The following is a 23,176-nucleotide window of genomic DNA, read 5'->3' as shown; positions in this document are numbered from 1 at the left end:
TTGGCTCTTCAATTGTGACCAAGAAATTTGACCAAGTTAGATAGCTCATTATCATTGAACCATAGTGATGCCTCAATTTCATCAGTGGCTGCCTCCTATCCCAAAGTTCGTACTCGTACCAGGCCAATTTAGGGACTTGGTTACCATTGAAGTATAGTGATTATTCTGATTAAAGGATCTAATTAGTAGTTACTTTTTTGCCTTGGCTAGCTCCATGAGATGCTATGTGATGGTTAAACTCAATACAACCAACCAAGTACTTACGTTATCTATATTGAACAACTCTTGTTACCTGGCCATTTTTCCTGGTTAAACATCAGTAAGTGACATTTCTTTGTTAGTGTATGTTGAGGTTCAATTTTTGAGGTCCTAATTTCATTGGCCACTCCCAAAAATACCCATCCAAGCCCATAAACTATTTTGGGCCTCGCAAATATTTCCAACATATTAGCCAAATACTTCTCACATATTACTCAAATATTTCCCCATGTTATTACCCAACTTGGGCCCTCACAAATATTACCCAACTTGGGCTTTCACAAATATTTTCTATATTACCCAACTTGAGCCTACATAAATACTTCTCATACTATTATCAAAATTGGGCCATAAAATTTTGCCATCTCTATAAAAGCCCAAACTCATTTACCTTGTGGGCTAAACCCAAAAAGCCCAACAAAACTCTCTTAAAAGCTTGTTATTGCACAGCACCTCTAAAGCCTATTATTACGTGGCATCTTAAAGCCTGTTGTTACGTGGGATCTTAAAGCCCGTTGCTACACGGCATTCTAAAGTCTGTTGGTACATGACACTCTTACAAAGCTCGTTGCTACACGACAATATTTTTATAAAATTTCAAATTATTTACAAAAAACCCAAATATTATTTTGGCAACTTTTACAAAGCCCGTTGTTGCACGACAATATTTTTATAAAATCTCAAACTATTTACAAAAAACCCAAATACTATTTTGACAACTATTTGCAAAAAGATCAAATACTATTTAGGCAACTATTTACAAAAAGCCTAAATACTCTTTTGGCAAATATTTATAAAAATCCAATATTATTTTGGCAACTATTTACAAAAAGTTCAAATACTATTTTGGCACATTCTATCCAAAAAACCCAAGACTATTCGGCAAACAATTGTTCTACCAAAGCCTAGATATTATTTGACAAAAGAATTATATTATGCTCAAAGCCCAAAACTATTTTTTGGCAAAAACATATTTTGACATACTAAATTCCTTAACTCATGGGAAACATAAATTACCTATGACATATTACACATATTTCAAAACTAGGTCTTCTACAAAATTTATGGGAACTATGCTTATTTCTTCCATAAAAAAACTCTAAGAGCCCATGTATATTACCCATGGTAAAACCACTCATTTTATAGAGATAAACAAGCCCAAAGAAGCCAAACAACAAGGCTTAGTTGAAATAGCCTAGCCCATGTGCTAATCTTAGCAACCAAGGCTATGTTTGGCAACATGTAAAATATTTTTTGAGTGTAAAATATTTTCAATTGAAAAATTGAAAATATTTTATGGAAAGGAAAACATTTTCATCTGTTTGGTTGTGTTCTAGGAAATACATCGAAAAAGTATTTTTGGTGTTTGGTTCTCCAATGTAAAACATTTTCCAGAGAAAATGTCAAAAAATACCTTTGATACAATTTGATTATAATTTTCAATGGATTGATTGATCAAACCAATGGATTAGTTACAATTTTCAATTTTTGACATACAAAAATAAATCAATTGCAACCCAAGAAATTTTTTTTGTTATTACCTCAACCAAATCATGAAAACAAAACAAAAAAACATTATACTCTAAATGGGAACAACCCCATAAAAACCTAGATCTCATTAGAGAATATGGGTCTTGAGTAAAAAGAAAGGAGGAAGATGGGTCGGTGGAGGAAAAGGGATGGGTTGGTGGAGGTGGGTCGGGGAGAGGGATGGGTTGGTGGAGGTAGAGGTGATTTGGTGGAGGAAAATGGATGGATTGGTGGAGGTGGGTCAAGGGGGGAAGAAGGATGGATCGGTGGAGGTGGAGGAAAATGGATGGGTTGGTGGAGGAAGAGGGATGAGTCGGGGGAGGAAGAGAGAAGTGCCTAAACTACCTTCATCGACAGCAAGGCTTGCAGGCACGATGTTGAGGCCGTGGGTCAACGGTTGGTTCTAGGCTTCATCGGCGATACTTCTCTCCTTCCTTCAGCTTGGGCATGGTGTGAGTGATGAGAGTGAGTGAGAAGAGGATTTTTGTGAGGAGTGGAAATGCTTTGAAGGTAATTTCAATGTGTAAAACATTTTACACTTTAAGGGGGGTGTATTTTACAGTCAACTGAATGTATTTTCAGTTTGAGCGTAATTTCCTAAGACACCAAATACCATCAATGGTGTAAAACATTTTCCAAAAATCAATTACTGCAGAATCAAACATAGCCCAAAGCTCACTTGAGTAACTAAAGTGGTTAGACTAGCCACTAGTCAAGTTTTAGCACAACTAAGCTGATAGCTAGGGCCCACTACCATCATTTTCAGTTTGTTAAATCAGATTAGAAGGGGACACATGATTACTGATGTGACACCCTTCCTTGACAAGCTGATTTTCATGATTACTGATGTGACATAAAGTTGTGTTGACAAGACATAAAGCTGTAAGGTTGAAGCCAGCCATGCTCTCTCTCTTCTCCAACACAATTGGTCAAGGAACAAGGGGCAGCCATGAACAGACCATGGAAGCTTTTGGAATCACTTATAAACAGCTCATCACCATGCCAAAAATGTGTATTTTCTGGTTCATGAATCAAGCACATGAACCTTAATGGGGAAATTTAGGGAAATGTGGTTTGGAAGGTACCAAGGAGATCTCCCGCATAGTTTCCAGCTTGGGGTGACATAATCTATCCTAGGAAGCCCTAATGCTAGCAACAGACAACCAAGATCATTAGCCTAATTCATGCTATAATCCCATTGGCTGAGGTGCTAAGTTAGATTCCAGCTGTTGTTATCCAAAACAGCAAGAACACTTTAAAACTGAACATACCATTCTTGGCCAAATCCTATGAAAGGATTCTCTGAAGATTGAGATTGATTTTGGCAGAGATTATTTGCTAAAAACCCCCTTAAACTCAACTATAAATAGAGCTCTCCACCAACACCTCAAGACACATCAATAGAGAAGAACAACTCTCTCATACACTTCTCTATTTTCCTTTCTCTCTAATTTTCTTAAGCTCTAAGTGAGGTTCTGAGTTCTTAGGTTATGTTTGGATTGGGCTGAAAACCCATGTTTGCGTTTGCGTTTTTCCTTTTTTTTTTTTCACGCGTTTGTGAGACTTGCAGCTACTGTTCATGCACTGTTCAATGAACAGTAGCCGCAAAGTTTGACTTTTCTCACTTTTTTCAGCCAATCAGTGCACATCGTGTACTGTTTACGAACCCACAAATTTCACTTTTCAGTAACTTTTTCATTAAAAATGGGTCCCACGGTACTATTTACACATTTAAAAATTATTTTGCTACAATTTTTTTCAGTTTTTAGTTTCAGTTTTCAGTTTTCAACTGTATTCAAACGGACCCTTAGTTTCAAAATTAAAAACTAAGCTCTTCAGCTCCTAGCTCACAAATACCCCTCACACCTCCACTCATAAGCTCTCATCCATCCCCCAGTAGAAAGTTCCAGCAGTTTTGCTAAATATTCTCTCTCACTACTCATACTACCAAAATGACCCTCATTACTTACTACATATACTATTTTTATGAGCATACCCTGGCATAATAATGATCTTGTTACGCTAGTTGGAATCTCTCTCTCTCTCTTCCTTCATCTCACACTAAACTTTCTCCATTACTTTCTATAATGGAACCCATAGTGTTTGTTTACTCCTTTACTAATGTAATTGTTACTATAGAGTTTTTCTTTCATATTATTATATTGGAGGACTTTTTTTCACTAGAACCTATGGATGATGATTTTGGAGATATAGACAATCTCCTTAATTTATGAACTGTCTTATTTTACAGCTGGAATACTTTACTGTTGGAATATTTTAGCGCTAGAATATTTTACTGCTGGGGTATTTTTTTTATTTTTTATTTTATTTTATTGCGATAAGCTTTACTATTGTGTTGACGTGTTTGGTGTAGGAAATGTTTTGGGCCATCCCATAATCCTTGCTAGTCCTAACCTAGGCCCAAGGCATAATATAAGGCAAATTTCTCAAAAGCTTTACCGATAGCCTTTGGGCTGTAGCCCATTGTCGAGTTTTGGTTTAGGCCCCCAATTCAACACAAATCTCATTTGTCGGAAGGAAAACTTTTTCAGCCCCCGACAGTGTAAAACAACAAAGTGGACTATATGTATAAATCATTGATTGATGGAATGATGAGTGATGACAACTTCAAAATTTCTTACAAATGTAAACGAAAAGTTGGTATATAAGAGTCAAAATTAAAGCCGCCAAGGCTTGTTGACCCAGTGAAATGGTCTTGTCCTTGTTGGTTCTAGAGTGGCTGGTGGTAGTGGTGGTGGTGGTGGTGGTGGTGGTGGAACTTGGAGGGGAACAGAGAAAAGCCATTGATATTGAGTCCTCTTTCTCATCTTGATAGATTGGCCTGCCTATCACATGCTTGTAATGCCCACCACTTAATGCCTGTGAGAGGAACATAGAAATATATGATTACTAAAATAGAAATATCCATGTTAATTTACAGTGAGAAAGATTCATATAAATTTTCATCATTTTCCTCACTATTTAAAAAATCTTTCCCATGTTATGATTAGCCCATGTCCATATAGTATCCAGAAAAGTTTAAGATATTAAAATGGCTGTAAAACAAGGTTTGTTTTTGAGTCATGATGATGGGTTGGGGGTTACCACTAATTATAACCATAATAATAGTAGTAAGAAGTGAACAACGTGACATGGTTAGAATTTTTAATACCATTATACTACAGCATGATGAAAGAAACTGTACAAATAGAGCATCACATAATGAAAGGGTGGATCTGTCAGCAGTGAATTTTCATCATGTTCCATCAAATGGCCTTCTAGGCTGCAGTCTAAGAATTGTGCAATGAATTTATGCTATGTCAACGGCTCAAATGATGTCTTTTCATGCTCTAGCTAGCTCTTTATGGCCAAGATAAATTTATTATTTACAAGCTTTTGTTGCTTGGTAGGCCTACCTGGTTTTGCGTCTCCAAACTAAAGTTCCACTCATACTAATAACCCAAATGTACAGCCAAAAAATTTACCTGGATTTGGTCTCCAACTGTGATAATGAGGGCATCTTTTTCTGGGGTAAAAGAGACCCAACCTTTCTTGGAGTAAACATGAAACTCTGAAGACCCATCACATAAATGCAAGCACAAGGCATGAGAGTAATCAGTGCCCCTTATCAGCATCCTAATCACATCATACCACCGATCAGATGGAACATTTCTGCTATGCTTGTAGAGACAACAAACTGACCCAACTTCTTGCTCTTGTGTCATTTCATTTCCATACACTGATTTTCTTAGAGAGTTTTCCCAAAGGGCTACTAGAATTTTCTCAGCAACTTTCTCTATATCCAGTAAAAGGGTCTCCATTTTCTGGCTGCAGATTACAAAAAAATTTGGCATAATAAAACATTGTTCCACAATTTGCATGCGTCAAGTAATAATTATATGCATGCGTCAGTGTTAAGAAAATGAATGGCAAACATCCTTATTGCATGGGCCCTTGTATTTAGATAAAGAACTGTGTTTGTTAATGTTATACAGAGTGTGTTTTACACACACCGTGTATAACAGGATTTTCTCTTAGCTAAATGTAAATCATAGTGGGGTTAAACCAATTGCAAAATCATTATGGCTTGTATTGCTTCACTTTTTCAGCTTGCACCTCAAAATCACTTTCGCTTTATGCAATTACTACTCCTTTTTTTTTTTGTCCCCATTCGTATTAAGAAATTTCATAATTAAAACTCTAGTATGGTTAAAGGCTTCATCATTTTGTCATATTACACACCGGTCCATCAATCAAATTCGATTCTAACATGTAGAACGATTACTATTTACTAAACAACATCATACAAAAATTGAACTTCTTGCAGGGGTTAATGCAACTCTTACAGCCGCATGAGAGAGAAGAATGCACAACTTGTGCCAACTTCTTGAGGTACCTTATCTTTCCAATTGATTGCAAATGCACAAACAGTAGGCAAAGTATGAAATTTGAAAACTATTTCTTCAAAATCTAATTATCTAACAACAAATTTTTAAAGTTTTGTTTGTCACGATTGGAGTGGGGAGAGCATGGAATAAATGAAATCTTAAAATGAATGAATGAAGATTTGAATGTTGGATCTTATGATAAAAGAGATCAAGTAATGCCATTAAACTACAAAACTCTTGGCGTGATAGGCCTTATTCATTTCCATTTATTGACGATATCTTATTCCTTTGATTTGGATGATTAATGAGATGAGATGTATTTAAGAAATAGAGCCAAAAACAATGACCAGAAATGCAAAACTACACAAGGAAAAAGCAGTTATTACCTGAAATTTGAATACCCAACTGGCCAAATTCCCTCCATTTCCAACTTCAAACCTTCATTTCTACACCACACAAACTCTTCACTCAAATCACTCTCACCCTCCTCTCCATGACCCTCCTCAAACCCAAAAGGCCTTTCCAACGACCTCGTCACCACCGCCTTCTTCTCCTGTGGGACCCAAAAAACCCCGGTGGCGGCTGCCAGTGCTGCACGTATAGTTTCACCCGGAATTTTATGATTCACTAGCTGAAAGCACCCAATCCCAGCTAGAGAATCCAAAATCTTTGAAATTGAATCACTTTCCTTGGAAACCAAGGATTGGAGATCAATAACAGAGGGGCTTTCAATGAACTTTTGGCGGGGAAAGGCCTTGTCAGGCAAGACAAGGTCCGGGACACGTAGAGAGTGCTCGAGGAATTCAGTGAGGATGTCATCATTGGTGACGGTAGATCTTCGGCCACTGGCAATCGGAGAAGGCGGCGGGGCACGGAAATCAATTGGGTTTTCGGACATATGTTCAGGTGACATTGCCATTAGGATTAAGAAGGGTGGTGGTGAGTGAAGCTAGGTAGTAGTATATATGACAATGTCTCAAGTTTGTGACTTTGTGTATTAATATGATTTTGTGTGCATTTGTTAAAGGGAAAAAGCATAAGGGAGAAGCAATGATGGCATGTCTTAAACGTCGCCGACATGACGAGAATCATCAAGGTAATGTTTGCTTTTTCCTAATATGCTTTTGGTTTTTATTTTCTGCTCAATTCCTTTACAGCACAAGTGTCATTCATCATCTCCATCATGGCAAAGAATTAGCCAGGTTAGTGAGGGGTCACGACTTTTACTTACAGCTGTGATTTTTTTATTTTTATTTTTTTAAAAATTTAGACTTAAAGAATAGAATCTTGCTTTATTCCTTTATCATATATGGTCATGGAAGTCACAATCAACATTGCAGAAACATTTTTTTTTTTCTTTTCTTTCTTGTGTGTGTTTTCTACCAATTTTTTCATCAGGATATTGATAACTAATATTTTTTGGAAATTCGAGAGAAGTAATAAATAAAATTTGTCACTAGTCAAAACAAAATGAACTCACCTGACTAAATTTGCATGCTAGACATGTCAATGGTTTCTCGTTGTGGACGGATGATGTTCCTTTATACGTCAGTGCTAGAGTTTTAGACAATTTGGTGAAAATTTGTTAATAAAATTTGCAGCCTTCTTAAAAAAAAAAGAGAAATTAGCAATGACTTTTATTGTTGTTCATTTGTTTGTTTGTGTTTTGGTATTTTTTTTTACCAATTTTTTTATCAAGTTATAACTAATATTTCATGGAAATTCGAACAAAGTAATAAAGAAAGTTTGTCACTCGTCAAAAAAGAAAAAAAAGAAAAAGAAAAAAGAATAACACAAGCAAATTAATTTGGAATTAGCGATGGTTTTTATTGTATTTTTCCTTCTCTCTCTTGCGGGAGAGGTAAACTTAATGATATTTCTTTCATTATAATGCATTTTACTTTCATGCCAAGATATTAATAAGCTTCCTTTTAGTGTAAATGAGATTCGAACCAGAAATCTTATATACCAATAAAATTTGTATCAGTTGAACTAAACTAGAACCAAAACTCGTTTTACTGTAAGCTATAGCATACCTAATTAAAGCTCTTTGGTTGGTAAAGGTTATTTTTATTTTTTATTTTTAAAAATGCTATTCGTACAAATTAAAGTATTAAACGGACCCAAAAATGACAGAAAACATTCTTTATATTATTGATAACATTTTTTTTATAACTTTATTGCTTCTTTAGAAGCCACCAATATTAAACCTTGGTTCATTTTTAATTTTTTAATTTTCCCGCATATTTTTTATATTATAATATTCCTTTCTTATTTAAATCAAAAGACCAAAGCCACCTTTGATTATTAAATATTTTATTTTTATATATATATATATATATTTTGATAGGATAAATATTTTTGTCCTTTTGCTTCTGTTGTAAAAGGGTCCTATTGTCCTATACTCCTATGCTATCTTCTTCCCTTTTTCTTTATTTCGGATTTGGGGTCCTTTGTTATCATTTCTTTCTCACCTCACGTGATGCTGAAATTTTTAGTGGGCCTGCTTGAGAGTCTCTGGGCCTACCTTCTTTTTTAATTTATTTAATTTGCCTCTGGGCCTACCTTGGGTCACTTTGTCTTAATATTTTTGATCCATCATGGTGTGTGTATACTGTATACATGTACACACACAATAAACTCTTTTTTTTTCATTAAAATAAAAAAGGAGAAAAAAAAAAAGTTTAGAAGCTTGTGACTCAATAGTGTTACTTAATTTTAGGAGAAAACTTCTATTCAAATTTACCGAGTGCCTTATAACTTAACTAGTTGACCTTTTTTGATGTTTTCAATAAAGAAATTTAAGAACGCCGTTGATGTAACTACCATCACTTCAAACATCAAATTGGAAAAGGCCCTGGGCTTAGGTGTAATCTATATAGAAAATTTGGATGACAATTAAATTGTGACTCGTAAGGCCTCTCTTTTTTCCCTTAATCTTGCCCAAAGTTGCGGGAGGATCCTTACATTGAGGTTCGTGATGAGATTCACTTCTATGTAAAAGTGGCAGGTGAATGTTTTCTCTAATATTGCACGTGTACTTTTTATAGGACTATAAATTTAAAAGGCTATGTCAAAAAAAAAAAAAAAAATTAAAAGGCCTGAAAAATAATAGTAGTTTGTGCTAACTCATGACCCCAAAAAAAAAAAAAAAAATAGTGTCTCAAATTTAATGCCGTAAAGCCTACCTTATTTCAACACAACGAATTTGAGTTTTAATTTTTACTTTTACTTTTGTTTTGGGGTCGAAGGTGGGAATTTTATGGTTCAAACCCAAAAATCACCTAGCCCAAGTATACTAGAAAAAATGGAGCCCAGACGTGAACTACACTTCGGGGTCTGGGCCTCTTAATTGGTCAAAGAGAAGGTTTTGGGCTTTAGGGCTTTCACTTTTAAGAGTAGTAGGGTGGACTGGGAATATTAGTATTGTCTCAGACCCAAAAAAGATGAGAAAAAAAAAAAAAAAAAAAAAAAAGTGAAGAAGAAGAAGTGTGACAAAATAGTATGTTTCAGGGCTCATTGATTTTTGTTTATTTTATTTTATTTTTTCCTTTTTCTTATTAGCAAATTGAAAATATTATATAGTGTTTATCTTTAATAAGTGAGTTTCTCCAAAAAGGTTAGAAAAATGAGAAAAAAGATTCATTTGATCAGTTTCATGAGACGAAAACCTTTTTTTTTTTTTGAGTTTCAATTTATAACGTTCGCTCTTATATGAAATGTAAACCTTAGTTAATATAAATAATGTTTTTTTCTTTTGGGAGGGTGGGTTGGACCAAGAGAGAGACCTTGTGTTAGAACCCCTTTTCCTCTCCTTTGTGTGTGTATTTGTTTCTAAAAAAAAAAAAAAAAAAGTTAGAACTCAATCAATAGTTTTGCTCATAATCTTTAACTTAACTAGCCTTTTTGGTGTTTCAAAAAAAAAAAAAAAATACTAACACCTCATGGTATTACCATATATATGTTCTTGGTTCAAATCATTCATCTTCCAACAATTGAATTATATAAAAAAAAACTCAACCAATAGTTTTGGAAACAATATCTATTATTATTATTTGCTATTGGAATGTGACTGGGTAAACTTACCGAATCTCATATGAAAAGTGTGAAGTCAAAATTTGAACAAGTAAAATCACTTAAAGTCAAATTTTAGACATTTATATCACAAGGTTAAGTTTTGACTTCCACAATATATCGCTGTCAATTTTGAGTTGTGACACTGTCAAATCAACTTCTAGTTTACTTTTAAATTTGACATAGTAATTAGTTCAGAATCACATCTATGACGAATTTTGGTAATTTCAACCATTTCGACAGAGATTTCCCATCCCTGTTCAGTGTTCACACAAATAAATGCATGAATATGGTGGTCTAATTCAAAGAGAGTGAAAGTTGGTTCATATGAAACAAAGAAGATAGCATTTGAGACCATTCTTTCCGTATGACTGGAAGTAAACATAAACTCTTCTAGAACATGTTAGAAGTTGAAACTCGTTTATAGCGTTGAAATTGTTGTGTGATTGTGTGTAATGCTTGAAAGATGGGTAGAAAGATGAAAGAGAGATCATACACAAGATTTATATGGTTTGGCTTAATTGCCTACATACACGGTTGACGACTATATATTGATATTAGGCACTTGTATTACAATGAACCCAATGTAGGATTTATATATTAGAAAATATTTGACTAACCCTAAACTAACTTAAGGTTAATATGCTTGTTCTACAAGCAGGGGCGAAACTAGGAATTCTTGATTGGAGCCCGAGACTAAGGCTTAGTTTGGATTGGGCTGAAAACCAGTGCGTTTGTGTCTGCGTTTTTCACTTTTTTTTTTTTCACGCATTTTTGAGACTTGCGGCTACTGTTCATGCACTGTTCAATGAACAATAGCTGCAAAGTTGGACTTTTCTAACTTTTTTCAGCCAATCAGTGCACATCGTATACTATTTACGGACCCACAAATTTCACTTTTTAGTAACTTTTCCATTAAAAATGGGTTCCATGGTACTATTTACACATTTAAAAATTATTTTGCTATAATATTTTTCAGTTTTCAGCTGTATCCAAACGAACCCTAAGTCATCATATTGATTTGCAATAAAAAAAAAAAAAAAGCGCACATACACATATATGTATGTATGTATGTCTTCGTGTATTAGTTTATAAAAAGTTAAATTTTTTACTCCTCGACTAAGTCATAACTCATATATTTGTTGTAAACAAAACTTACATGCCTACAAAATTATCTTAAATGTAAGTTTTAAATCTTTTTATATTCTACCGATTATACAAACGTTATGTTGTTTTCCATGGACATGTATACCAAATATTTAAACAATGACTTGGTATTTTCCTTGAAAGTTATGCTTGACAATAGTTTTTTTATTTTTATTTATTTTTATTTTTATATATATATTTTTATTTATAGAATACAATTCATCGTGGAAAATTTTAGCAATTTCTTTTCTTCTTCTTGATTTTTTTTTTCTTTCTAGGAAGATAAATTTGTTGTGGAAAAAAGCAAGTGTATATGCAACTGAAAGGTTTATTTGGGATCTATTTATTTTGCTGAAACTGAAAACTTTTTGCTGAAAGTACTTTAGATAAAGATAAAAGTTAGCTGAAATAGTACAGTGAGATTTATGAATAGTATCAAAAAGTGCAATGTGGCTCATAAATAGTAGCAAAAATTAGCTGAATAGTAAAATAAGCTAGCTTTTTAAGCTGGAGCCAAATGCACACTTATGGTCTGTTTGGATTGAGGGGGAGGGAGGGAGAGTACAGTAGAGTAGAGTACAGTAGATTTAAACAAAATTAGCTTATTTTTAGCTAACACTACTCTGCCTCCTCCACTTCTTCTCCTTCCCCCCTCCATCCAAACAGACCATTAATAAATTGTAATGACTAAATAGTGTGGCTTCAAGTTTACAAATCAAGCTTGAAATTGCAAGCCAAAATTTATTCTTGGAGGGGCCAGCCCTTACCAAATCAGATAGGAATTCATAATTTTATGTAATATAGAAGAATTTTAAAAACATTTGGGTGTAGTTCTGCCTTTGTATATAAGTACATGAGCCTATAGTTGGTTTAAGCCACTTGGGTCATAATATGTTTTATATATAAAATGAAATTAAAATGGTTGAAGGCAATTTAATCAAACATCAAAATTGGTATATACTACTATCAATTTATCATGCGGTAATGGTAAGGAAAAATGTCAGAAACCGTACTAGTGTGCAAAGAATTCTATGTTTTGCTAATTGCAGGTGAATGATGGGAATATATATGAAATTTCCAGATTTGTGAGATGCAAAAATAGAGAAAAATATCTGCCAAAAAAAAAAAAAATCACACATAAGATAGTATCTACATAGTTTGGCAATTTACTTACGTCCGTGGAATTGCAGGGATTTCACTATTCTTAGGAAAAAAAAAAAAAAAAAGATGCAGAAGTTCAACTTATCTCTCTAAAAAACAACATAAATCCCTAATCTTCAAAACAACAGTTTTTATATTAGCCCAAGCCTCCGCTCCATGGACTAAGCCTTAAAAAATCTCCCATTAAAAACCATAACAATATTATTTTGGGACGGGTCGTAATCCGGATCAAACACAGCCAGGTTCCTTAAAGCCCAATAGCGAATACTTTTCAAATGATCACTCAAAGAAATATGTGCTTATGTTCAAATAAAATTCCAACCACACTATCATAATCAAGGACATCGAAACTTAATATTGGGAATTATAGTTTGACGACTTGCTCATGTACTATTATTCAAAGTGCTCTCAAAAATCAATTGATTATATCATTATAACACTTTGTTTGTTCCGTATTAATGTTTTTCTAGAAAATGAGTCATTTTTTAATAAGTATTTTTTTAAATAATTATCCTTTTTTATTTTTTAATGTTTGGCAGCAATCTTAAATGAGTTAATTTTTTTTTTCCAACTTTCCTTATTTAGTTTGCTGTGAGATAGTAGATAGAGTCTCTTTTAAAAAAAAAATTAGTGGAAAACAATCTTTTAAAAATAAGCTATAGTTTTTTTTTTTTTTTTTAAATTTTTGTTGATAAAAAATAATTTTCCTTTAATTCATTTTTTCTGATATTACTAAATATTGGAAAACGTAAATAACTATCTTCACACAGTTTTTCATCGAAACAAAATAGCTTAATATCTGTTTTTTATTTATGTCAAGATAGCACTAATGCTTCAGCAAAAAAAGCAAAAGAGAAAACAGGTAGCAATATTGGATTTATAAAACTAAGCAAAAAAATACAAAACACTTCTAACTGAATATGATGGTTATTAACATAAAACCGTGAAATGTAAACCAATTCTTCATCATCAACTTTCATTAAAAAAAATTTCCTCAAAAAAAAACTTTCATTAAAAAAAAAAAAAAAGAAGATTAGTTAATTTTAGTGTAAGATAAAGTCAATGAGAATCGAGGACCTAAAACGTTTTTCACTACAAAGGGGGATTTTTTATTCCCTTAATGAAAATGCATTTATTGTGACAAAAAAAATTGGACCGAACAAAGTTTTTCTTCAAATTAGTTTGGAGAAAAACCCTTAAAATTCTTCATATATCTTTATATTGAATATGAAATTTGAAAATCTTACTGTAGGAATGCATGTTCTTATTATATCCTTAATACTTGCAAAATTTCAAGAAAATCAAAGATCAATTGTTATGTCATCAAATAAATGTAAAAATTTCAAGTTTTTATGATCTAAACTTGTTTATAAAAAATAAGTTTATTGATCAAATAGTAAATAACATCTAATTTGAGCAAAATTTGATATGCATGTTAAGAACATAAGGAATATAAAATTTAACATCAAAATTCACACTAAAAAAATGAAATATATGAGAAGTTTAAAAAATTTCTTTCCAAACTAGTTTGGAGAGAAACTTGGTTCACTTTAAACTTCTCTAGCTTCAGCAAAGACAACACTCTCAAGGAGATCCAAGAATTTAAAGGAACCAAAGGCCCACTTAGCCAAATTATGGATAACAAATCTATCATCAAATTTGGGAGATATTGTCCAAATAGACAAGTTTGAATGGTCCTTTAGGAGTAGTGAATGGCTGGCTGCATTCCCTTCAAAGATAATCTCCTTTTGGGATTGGATTTGTTTTGTCTAGGTGAGAGAGATTTTCATGTTTTTTTAACCTTTATAGATAGCTACTAAGACCACAGAAGACTCTTCAACAACTACATCCAAAATAATTTTGATCCAACATGGAGGTGGGGGACCATTTAGCAAGATTGAGGGTGATGCCCAGTCTTATCTTCATTTCCTTGCCTATCCATGAGTTGGGAGTCTCTCTCCATGTTGATATAAATATATATATATATTTTTTTTTTTGCTGAATCTCCAAGTTGATTAATGTAATAGCCAGCTTTAATTGAGAATCTTCCACTAAAGTTAGGAGCTCAAAGAGGTTGGCCCTCCTTAGGTTGAAATGGTGTATAAATGTTGTGGGTATTGGATATAGTAGCCAACATGGTTTCAAAGGACATGCTTCTTCTTTATGAAAATTGACTTTAAGGGTTTGTTTGAGATTTGCTTATTTTGCTGAAACTGAAAACTTTTTGCTGAAAGGAGTAGTAAATTGCTGGCTGAATTCCCTTCAAAGACAATCTCCTTTTGGGATTGGATTTGTTTTGTCCAGGTGAGAGAGATTTTCATGTTTTTTTAACCTTTATAGACAGCTACTAAGACCATAGAAGACTCTTCAATAACTACATCAAAAATGATTTTGATCCAACATGGAGGCGGGGGACCATTTAGCAAGATTGAGGGTGATGCCCAGTCTTATCTTCATTTCCTTGCCTATCCATGAGTTGGGAGTCTCTCTCCAAGTTGATTAATGTAATAGCTGGCTTTAATTGAGAATCTTCCACTAAAGTTAGGAGCTCAAAGAGGTTGGCCCTCCTTAGGTTGAAATGGTGTATAAATGTTGTGGGTATTGGAGATAGTAGCCAACATTGTTTTGAAGGACAGGCTTCTTCTTTATGAAAATTGACTTTAAGGGTTTGTTTGAGATTTGCTTATTTTGCTGAAACTGAAAACTTTTTGCTGAAAGGAGTAGTAAATTGCTGGCTGAATTCCCTTCAAAGACAATCTCCTTTTGGGATTGGATTTGTTTTGTCCAGGTGAGAGAGATTTTCATATTTTTTTAACCTTTATAGACAGCTACTAAGACCATAGAAGACTCTTCAATAACTACATCAAAAATGATTTTGATCCAACATGGAGGTGGGGGACCATTTAGCAAGATTGAGGGTGATGCCCAGTCTTATCTTCATTTCCTTGCCTATCCATGAGTTGGGAGTCTCTCTCCAAGTTGATTAATGTAATAGCTGGCTTTAATTGAGAATCTTCCACTAAAGTTAGGAGCTCAAAGAGGTTGGCCCTCCTTAGGTTGAAATGGTGTATAAATGTTGTGGGTATTGGAGATAGTAGCCAACATTGTTTTGAAGGACAGGCTTCTTCTTTATGAAAATTGACTCTAAGGGTCTGTTTGAGATCCGCTTATTTTGTTGTTACTGAAAATTTTTTGCTGCAAGTACTGTAAATAAAGGTAAATGTTAGTTGAAATAGTACAGTAGAACTCATGAATAATATTAAAAAGTGTAGTGGAACTCATGAATAGTAACAAAAATAAGCTGAATAGTAAAATAAGTTGGCAAAAAATAAACTAGCCAAACAAACACTAGTGTGCGTTTGGCTCCAAATTAAAAAACCAGCTTATTTTACTATTCAGCTTATTTTTGTTACTATTCATGGGTCCCACTGCACTTTTTGGTATTATTCATGGGTCTTATTGTACTATTTCAACTAATATTTACTTTTATTTACAGTACTTTCAGTAAAAAAGTTTTCAGTTTCAATAAAATAAGTGGATCCTAAACAAATTCTAAATGTGTTTGGTTGGGATGAAAATTGGAGGGAGGAGAGGGGGGGGGGGGGGGGGTTAGAAAATGAGGGAGAGAAAAGTAGAGAGAAAATGGTATGAGAGAGTGTTTGGTTGAAAGGAGAAAATATAAGAGAAATTAGTGGAGTCTAGGCGTTTTCTTCTTTAGCCCACCAAATCATGTCCCCCCAAATTAGGAAGAAAATTGGGGGTGAAGAGGGACTTTGCCCATCTACCTTCTCTTCCCTCCACACATGTCCAAAAATTGTTTTTTTTTTTTTTTTTTTTGAATAATAAAATTTTTAATGAACTATTAATTTTTTTATTTATTTTATGTAATAGGGGTATGAGAGTAAATTTATACAAATTACATATTTTTTTTTTGTCATTTCATTTTTGTTCTCAACAAAATAAAAGTGTTCTCTATTTCTCAATTTTTCTATTCTCCCAACCAAACACATATGAGAGAAACTAAATCTTTCCATTCCTGATCATTTTTTATCTTCCACTTTTTTTATCTCCTAACCAAATAGACTAATAGAGAGCATAGTTTCTCTCAAAGATGAAAACTTACCAAGGGTGGCGCTATTCTATATTCAGGGGGTTCAAATGAACCCCCTGACTTCAAAAAAAAAAAAAAATATATATATATATATATATATTTATATATATTTGTTAGTTTAATACTTTAATTTATTTTTAAAAATATTTTTGCACATCCTGATTTAAATTTTGCACACCCTTATCACAAATATTTCTAACTCTAAGAGTAAAGAGTCAGTGTTTGTGAATTGTAAGTATCACTTTTTTTTATAAATTTATATCATGGGTGTGAGTGTGTCTAATATTGATTGTGTGTATTATTTTTTGTTATAATACTATTTGTGTGAATTATGATGTATGTGGACATTTGTGTGTACAATATAAATATAATATAAATTTATATAATTTAATAATTAGGAAATAGAGATAATTTGTTACATGTGTGTGTATTGTTATCATGTTATAATAAATTTGTTTTTTATAACGTTAGTAAAATTTAAGAAAAAAATTGTAAAGTCAGTGATTGTCCAAGCATTTGATTGGTTAAGTAGACGCAAAATGTATAAGTTTATATATGAATGAGTGTGATTGTGTGCCTCAATAATTAATACAAAGCTAATGGGTTTAGTTTAGTCATTTAGTTTAAAATATTTTATAAAAACAATAACAAATAGATAATAACAACTGCATAAAAATAAAAATGTTAGAAAGACTTAACAAAATAAAATAGTCATAGCCTCATAGTCAAAGCTACCCACATTGGGCATAGATACTCATAATGAACTATCAAATGACAATTTAAAATTTGAAAACTTGTAGAAGAAAATTGTAAAACTTCATGTATTAATTTTATTTTGTAGATAATTTGATATATTCAAGTTCTTTTTTATTAAAATTTTTTAATGACCCCCCTAAACAAAATTCTTGGAGCCGCCACTGAAACTTACTCAATCCATATTAAAAACAGAACATATTGTTAGATGCTTAGGAAAATATTGCCATAGAATTAAATGTTATGTAATTCTTATCCGTTCAATGTGAATTTTACAAATATTGCTCTCTTTAATTTATTTGTTTATTTAAATTTAGATATAATTACTTAGGTGTTGTGAGCTAGCACCATAAGTTTCCATTTTCAAAACATAGATATATTGATCAATACAATAACAACAAAATAGGCTTCTCTAATACTAATTAAATTCAATTATGTGATTTATTATAATTACATAGTTAAATATAAGTGGGAATCTAAGGTACAATACCTAACGAACGAGTTAAAACTTATCTACATTTTCTTAGTTATTATACTTTAAGTTATTTAATTGAATTCAAACAATTGTTTATATATATATATATGTGTGTGTGTGTGTGCCATTTTGTAAGTGTTTAGTGTTGTAAGTCTTATCTTTCCACTTCCTCCTCCATTCCCTGTGTCTTTTGTCTATATTATCTATAATATATATATATATATATATATATATATGTTAGATTAAAGTTACACCTAATATATATTATCTTAAATGTAAGTTTTGAATCTTTCTATATTCTACCGAGTATACAAAAGTTCTGTAGTTTTCCATGGACATGTATACCAAATATTTAAACAATGACTTGGTATCTTCTTTGAAAGTTATGCTTGACAATAGTTTTTTTATTTTTTATTTTTTATTTTATTTTAATTTTTTTTATAGAATACAATTCATTGTGGAAAATTTTAGGAGCTTCTTTTCTTCGTCTTGATTTTTATTTTTTTTTTCCTTTCTAGGAAGATAAATTTGTTGTGGAAAAAAAGCAAGTGTAAATGCAACTTAATAAATTGTAATGACTTATTGGCTTCAAGTTTACAAATCAAGCTTGAAACTGCGAGCCAAAATTTATTCTTGGAGGGGCCAGCCCTTGCAAAATTGGATAGGGATTCTCAATTTTATGTAATATAGAAGAATTTTAAAAACATTTGGGTGTAGTTCCGGCTCTGATAATAAGTACATGAGTTTACAATTGGTTTAGGTCACTTGGGTCATATATAATATGCTTAAGGTTGAATTTTATCAACTATCTTGTTGGTTTTATTTCGTGCCAAATTTACTTGTATTTTAGCAATTAGTAACCTTGTATTTAGGTGGGAATCATGTAAGGGTAGTAAGTGAGAGAGTGTGAAGAAATGCTCAAAATTGTGCAAGGATACAGAGACTCGCGGTTGGGACTCGTGGCTAATTCGCGACTGGCAAGCCGCTAACTACAGCACACGTGTGAAGCGTGTAGGGGAGCTAAAGAGTCATGCTAACTGTTGCACTACAAGACAAAAGTCTTAGGCTGGCCAGGTTGTTAGCTCACGGCTTGAACTCGCAACTCAGTCCAGTCACGAGGTCAAGTCGCCAAACCACCATGTTTGGGAAAAACTGACTTTTCACATTCTTTCTCACCCTACTATACATATACCCTTATACCCACGGTATTTTGAGAGCTTCCAGAGAGAATTTTGAGGGAAAAACCCTAGAGAAAAACAAGATTGATTCATCTACAATCTTCACATAGAGACTCTTCAAATTCCTCTACTCTCTTTTTCTCCATTGTCGAATCCTTAAGAGGTATATTACCAAAACCTTTTCTCACCATACCCATATCTGTGAGAAGGCCATTTGGTGTTTGGGAAACAGTTAAGAAGAGACCAATTTCATATTGGTTGATGCTATGGTCAAGTAGTGGAATCCGGTAAGCTAAAGAAGAAATAAGTTCAGCGTAACCTTGTTGGAGTAGGAGCTTGGAGGGCTTAGGTACATTGGGTAGATTAGGCTTGGAGGGTTTTTTGCTGTTCATATATCCCAACTACATTCTTTTGTAGATTATTTACCGTTTAGAGGGTGGCGGAGAGGTTTTATGCCGAGGGCTTCGGTTTCCTCTTCGATAACACATCGTGTGTTATCCTTGTGTTTGCATCTCTCTTCCCTTAATCTTTTCTATTTAATTTCTGCTGTGGATGTGATTTTACTTAGTTTAGATTGTTTATCAATTCTGTTTTAAGCTTATGTTCATATTCCGCACATTAATTTTTTAACATTAAGCTTGAATTGGTAATTTGTAAATTGAGGGTCTAAACGTTCATAGTGTTTTATACACTATTTGAACTTTCAATATGTCTTATATATAAAATGAAATTGAAATGGTTGAAGGCAATTTAATTAAACATCAAAATTGTTCTATACTACTATCAATTTATCATGCGGTAGTGGTAAGAAAAATGTTAGAAACTGTAGTAACGTGCAATGAATTTCTTGTTTTGCTAGTTGCAGTCAAATACTTTTCAGAAGATCACTCAAAGAAAAATGTTCTTACGTTCAAATAAAATTCCAACCACACTATCATAATCAGGGACTTCGATACTTTAGTGTCTGTTTGGCATGATGAAGTGTGCATTTGGCAACACTTATTTTTGTCAACTTATTTTACTATTCAGCTTATTTTTGCTATTATTCATGGGTCCCACTGTACTTTTTGATACTATTCATGGGTCCTATTATATTATTTCAGCTAATTTTTACCTTTATCTACAGTACTTTCAGTAAAAAGTTTTCAGTTTCAGCAAAATAAATGGATCCTAAACAGACCCTATTTTGCCAACTTATTTTACTATTTTGCTTATTTTTGCTACTATTTATGAGTCTCACTGCATTTTTTAGTACTATTCATGGGTTACACGGTACTATTTCAACTAACGTTTACTTTTATCTACAATATTTTCAGTAAAAGATTTTCAGTTTCAACAAAATAAGTGGATTCCAAATAGACCCTTAATAATGGGAATTACAGTTTGACGACTTGCTCATGTACTGTTATTCAAAGTGCTCTCAAAAATCAATTTGATTACACTATTATAACGCTTTGTTTGTTTCGAGTTAATATTTTTTTAGGAAATGAGTCATTTTTCCATAAGTATTTTTTATAAAATTATCTTATTTTTTATATTTGACAGCAACCTTAAATGATTTGAGAAACAAATTTCCAACTTTCTTTATTTAATTTACTGTGAGATAGAGTTGTTTTTCAAAAAATTTTTAGTAGAAAACAATATTTTAAAAATAGGTTACATATATATATATATATATAATTTTTTTTATTGATAAAAAAATAATTTTCCTTTAATGCATTTTTTCTGATGTTACTAAAGACTAGAAAACGTAAAAAACTATCTTTACACAATTTTTCATCTAAACAAAATAGCTTAATATCTGTTTTTTATCTATGTCAAAATAGCACTATTACTTCAGCAAAAAAAGAAAGAAAAAAAAAGGGATAGCAATATTTGATTTATAAAACTAAGCTAAAAAATAAATAAAAAACACTCCTAAGTCCTAACTGAATATCTCCCAAAAAAAAAAAAAAAGTACTCATAACTGAATATGATGGTTATTAACATAAACCCAAGAAATGTAAACAAAGTAAGACTAGTCAATTTTAGTGTCAGATAAAATCAATGAGAATCGAGGACCTAAAACAATTTTCACCGCAAAGGGGGATTTTTTTTTTCTTGAACGATAATGCATTTATTGTGACAAGAAAAATTGGACCTTAAACTTCTCTAGCTTCTGCAAAGACAACACTCTCAGGGAGCTCCAAGAATTTAAAGCAACCGAAGGCCCACTTAGCCAAATTATGGGTAACAAATATCTATCATAAAATTTGGGAGATATTTTGTCCAAGCAGACAGGTTTGAATGGTCTTTAAGGGGTAGTAAAATGCTGGCAGCCTGGCAGCATCCCCTTCAGAGACAATCTCCTTTTGGGATTGGATTTGTTTTGTCCAGGTGTGACAGATTTTTATTTTTTTAACCTTTACAAACAGCTTCTAAGACCACAGGATACTCTTCGATAACTACATAAAAAATAATTTTGATCCAACGTGGAGTTGGGGGACCATTTAGCAAGATTGAGGGTGATGTCCAATCTTATCTTCATTTCCTTGCCTATCCATGAGTTGGGAGTCTCTCTCCAAGTTCATTAATGTAGCAGCCAGCTTTAATCGAGAATCTCCCACTAAAGTTAGGAGCTCAAAGAGGTTGGCACTCTTAGGTTAAAATGGTTTATAAATGTTGAGGATATTGGAGATAGTAGCCAACATTGTTTTAAAGGACATTCCTCTTTTATTTATTTATTTTGAAAGTTAAAGTCCCTACTTCTTTCTCCATGAAAATTGACTTTAAATGCATTGGGATGCAAAATTGGGGGAAGGGGGTTAGAAAATGAGGGAGAGAAAATGGTATAAGAGGGTGTTTGGTTGAAAGGGGAAAATGGGAAAAAATATGGTAGAGATCAAGTGTTTTCTTTTTTGACCTACCAAAATCATGTTCCCCCAACTGGGGAGAAAATTGGAGGCGAAGAGAGACTTTACTAGTTTACCCATCTACCTCTCTTCCCTCCACACATGTCCAAACATTGGGGTTTTTTTTTTGAACAATAAATTTTTTTTATGAACTATTAATTTTTTTTAATAGAAGTATGAGAGTAAATTTATACAAATAACATTTTTTTGTCATTTCATTTTTCTTCTCAATCAAGTAAAAAAGTTTTCTATTTCTCTTTTTTTCTATCCTCTTAACCAAACACATATGAGAGAAACAAAGTCTTTTCATTTCTGACTATTTTCTATCTCTTTACTTTTCTATCCCCAACCAAATAGACTAATAGAGCATAGTTTCTCTCAAAGATGAAAACTTACTTGATCCATATTAAAAACGGACAAGGTTTCTGTCCAGTGGTCAGTGCCACTGGACACGTTGAATACGTGACACGTGTCTAATCTTAGACATGTGTCGTGTATCCAACGTGTCCAGTGACCATTGGCCACTAGACAGAAGCTGAGTCTATTAAAAACAGAGCATATTGTTGGATGCTATTAGGAAAATATTGCCATAGAATTAAATGTTATGTAATTTTTATATCAGTGCCGTCTTTTTTGACAATACTCAAATTCAATCATGTAGTCTTTGAATAATGAAACCACAAAAGTAAAGTTTAATTAATAAATCTAAAGTACATCACCTAACCATCCATCTGTTTCTAAATTTCATCCTTACGTTTATAAAATAGTTTAAAACTCAGTAATATCTGTACAAGAGTCCTAGCATTTTGGTAAATGACAGAATCAAAATGCCTGGCCAATAATCAATGGAAGATTAGAAAGTTGAGAGGGACTATAGAAAAAGTAAGAATTAATTGAATGAATTGATTGGGGTTGGGGTAGGTGTCGTTGTACCCCTATACTTTATGTGTGTACTCTAATAGAATGGTCTAGTTTGTCATCCTATATTGACGTTCTCTGATACATATTATTCAGGTCTCAATCGTGCAGACTCGTACTCATGCATGCTCCGACGTCGGTGGCTTGACCAACACCAACCCCAGCAATGGTCCCTATGACCATGTCCACCAGACCAGCCCGCCATTTCTTTTTCTTTTTTCCTACCCCTGTTCGGTGTTTTTTTATTAGTTAGATGTGTCTTTCAAATTATTAAAACCTTTTTTGGTAGAGAG

At 32.8% G+C, this 23,176-nt stretch overlaps 1 protein-coding gene across 1 annotated transcript; it reads right to left on the bottom strand.

Annotated features, from left to right (window-relative positions):
- Positions 1 to 4,399: 4,399 nt before the first annotated feature.
- LOC115992936 (1-aminocyclopropane-1-carboxylate oxidase) lies at positions 4,400 to 7,120 on the bottom strand. Its single transcript, XM_031117181.1, has 3 exons — positions 6,563 to 7,120; positions 5,274 to 5,616; positions 4,400 to 4,668 (listed from the first exon to the last, which is right to left on the bottom strand). Exons 1-3 carry the CDS (start codon positions 7,093 to 7,095, stop codon positions 4,417 to 4,419), a joined length of 1,128 nt encoding a protein of 375 aa, XP_030973041.1. The 5' UTR covers positions 7,096 to 7,120; the 3' UTR covers positions 4,400 to 4,416.
- Between the last annotated feature and the right edge of the window lie 16,056 nt (positions 7,121 to 23,176).

This window comes from Quercus lobata, chromosome 5, assembly GCF_001633185.2.
Source record: "Quercus lobata isolate SW786 chromosome 5, ValleyOak3.0 Primary Assembly, whole genome shotgun sequence".
In the NCBI taxonomy this organism is placed as follows: domain Eukaryota; kingdom Viridiplantae; phylum Streptophyta; class Magnoliopsida; order Fagales; family Fagaceae; genus Quercus; species Quercus lobata.
Note: the sequence above shows the minus strand (reverse complement) of the source record. Positions and strands in the feature narration are given on the sequence as shown.

Excerpts from the sequence above, each read along its gene's own strand:
- LOC115992936 (XM_031117181.1), bottom strand. The coding sequence starts at position 7,095 with ATGGCAATGTCACCTGAACATATGTCCGAAAACCCAATTGATTTCCGT. Across the intron at positions 5,617-6,562 it reads GTTGGGTATTCAAATTTCAG|CCAGAAAATGGAGACCCTTT; the intron begins GTAATAACTGCT and ends TGTAATCTGCAG. Across the intron at positions 4,669-5,273 it reads CAGTTGGAGACCAAATCCAG|GCATTAAGTGGTGGGCATTA; the intron begins GTAAATTTTTTG and ends TTCCTCTCACAG.